The sequence below is a fragment of the Helobdella robusta genome (genome assembly GCF_000326865.2).
Source record: "Helobdella robusta unplaced genomic scaffold HELROscaffold_49, whole genome shotgun sequence".
Classification (NCBI taxonomy): Eukaryota; Metazoa; Annelida; class Clitellata; order Rhynchobdellida; family Glossiphoniidae; genus Helobdella; species Helobdella robusta.
Genome location: NW_008705246.1, coordinates 1 through 2673, shown reverse-complemented (window position 1 = coordinate 2673; position 2673 = coordinate 1). Strand labels below are relative to the sequence as shown.

The 2673-nt window shown below is 30.9% G+C and overlaps 1 protein-coding gene across 1 annotated transcript; it reads left to right on the top strand.

Moving 5' to 3' along the window:
* Window positions 1-122: 122 nt before the first annotated feature.
* Window positions 123-2281, top strand: HELRODRAFT_178588 (hypothetical protein; the record flags this gene model as incomplete). Its single annotated transcript, XM_009026706.1, has 5 exons — window positions 123-279; window positions 631-1137; window positions 1393-1618; window positions 1756-1930; window positions 2225-2281. 5 exons carry the CDS (start codon window positions 123-125, stop codon window positions 2279-2281), a joined length of 1122 nt encoding a protein of 373 aa, XP_009024954.1.
* Between the last annotated feature and the right edge of the window lie 392 nt (window positions 2282-2673).

Below are 2673 nucleotides of genomic sequence, written 5' to 3'. Positions count from 1 at the left end.
CGCCAAACATTCGGTAGAATTTATAGAATATTGTAAAAATTATGGTCTATTACCAACATATATATATATTTATATATATATATATATATATATATATATATATATTTGATAAGTATACAAACATGTTTGTCGTAATTAATGATGTTTTGTACTTCTTAATTAATTACTTTGATTTGCTGGACAAAGAAAGTTTCATTTATAATGTTTCTGAATTTTACACCCTCAAAGATATTTCTGGTGCTGTTAAATTGTTAAAAAATGATTATGAAGCTGTTAAGGGTAAAATCTGTGAAAAATTTGCTACGCAGGATACTAAGAAAAAAGATAAATTACTGTGTTGTATTTCGATTTTGAAGTGTCTTAAAACTCATGGATTAATGGATAAATGTCCCGTTTAAGTTAGTAAAGATTTAAAAAAATTTTTTGTCTAGAAAATTTTATAAAGATAAATTTTGAGGGATTACGTAATGATATTTCTGAATTAATAAAAAAATCAACAGATGGTTATCAATGATAAAAGTGAAGCATGTAACAACTGTGCGTGGTCAATGACAAATTAAATACTATAGCGAGCAATAGTAGTAGGTCGTCTAAAGTAAACCTTGATAGGAAAATTAATTTTTCCTTGAGGTTCTAACTGGGTGGATGATGTAGCTTTAAAAACGCCAATAGAAAGTCAAAATGGTTTCGAATTGGTCGAGCCCAGAAAGAGGCGTGCTGATTCACCTTCACATAATAGGTCGAATGTGAAAAATTTGGTTGGGCGTAGACTGCCTCAGAACTCAAAAATTGCAGCTAGTAGTTTAATGACTAGTAGAAAATTCTATCATATCAGCAACGTTGCCAGATGTGCTAGTGAAAACCGGATTGAACATTTGCGACTCATAGGAGTGGAGGCCATTTCCTGCCATCCAGCGTTCGAAAAGTCAATTGAAATCAATCCTAAAGACACGAATCAGTCCACATCCATCAGGCTATGGATCGACAGCAAATTTATTGATATAGTTGAAAACATCGACTCATGGCCAATTCAAGTCAAGGTACGGGAATGGATCTTCCCACAAAGCTTCAGTCAAACAGTCCAAACACCGCAGTTTACAATGGCTAGTGATATAGATCCTGATGTGAATTATTATGGTAAAACGATATTATCATTTTAATGTTGACGATGTTAAAAATTTATTTTCTTCTAATGTCAACGATTTTAGTGTTTTGCATTTTAATACTAGAAATGTTTTAAACAAATTAGTTGACATTGATCTCTTTTTATATCAATGTGACATTAAATTTATGAATATCGCTGTTACTGAAACGTGGTTAAATAATGATAAGGCTCTTTTAGTGGCAATTCCAAATTATAATACCTTTTAAAATAGCCTCTTTATTCAGCAGGTGGTGGGGTTGGTTTATTTCTGCACCAAGATCTTGCTGTCCAAGAGCTTGTTGATTTACGATCCTCATCGCAGGGTTATGAATCAATGGCAATTGAAATTTCAGTGAAAGACAATCGAAAAATGGTAATTATTGTTTTTTATATGCCTCCTGACTCTGATCCATTTGTTGTTACAGACCAACTTTCTAATGTCTTAAGAATGAATAAGGCTTTACGTCAAAAAAGGTCTATATTGTAGGTGATTTTAATATTAATTTAAATGGGTCTGACAATAATAATTTTGTTTCGTATTTTGCAAATACCTTATATTTATTGCATTATCGTCCGTTGATTTTTAAAGCCACTAAAATTACCGACCACAGTTTGTCTGTCATTGACAACATATATACAAACAATTTAGTATCCCATGTCTCTGGAATCATTTTCATTGATATATTGGATCACCTACCTATATTCATAATAGCTGAAGAAAAAGTATTAGATGTTGAGGTTGAAGTGGTAGATAAGTTATGTTTTTCTAGACAAAACCTGGAAAAGGTAAATAACCAGTTGTTAACCTTTGATTGGTCGGCTGTCAAGATACATTCAGTATGTATTTTGTACATTCAGTAATGTATTTTAATAGCGCTCTGAAATTCCCCTGATTGTTATCAGATTTGAGATCTAATGCACCGTCATCCCACGCAAAGCAAAATTTCGTCTTCCACAAAGTTTAATAGTTTCAATAATAGTGTTAAGCAATTTTCTGTTTTGCCCTATTTTGTGAAAAGAGCGGAGTTTGATAACTCTAAAACATTCAATTCAATTTCAATTCGTTTATTTTCTCAAAAGAGGGGTAAACTAAAAAAGCAACCAAATGCTTGTAAGAAAGTCACCCTATCCAAATAAAATCAACATTGATCAACAAAAATCAAAAATTAAAATAGTTCGACAAAAATCAAGGATTAAACTAGATCGAAATAAATCAAAAGTTATTGAACTGCAGATTCTATTCTATTAATCTTATGAAACAGAGATATAGTTCAAAATGAGTACATAAAATTAAAGTTTTGAATTTAGGATTCTATAGCATTTCAATAAATTAAATGATATGAAACCAAATATAGTTCAAAAGTAAGAGTACATATATATATACATACCTACATACGCACATACATACATACTTACATGCATACATGCATACATTCATACATACATACATACATACATACATACATACATACATACATACGTACGTACGTACCTACGTACATACATACATACATACATACATACATACA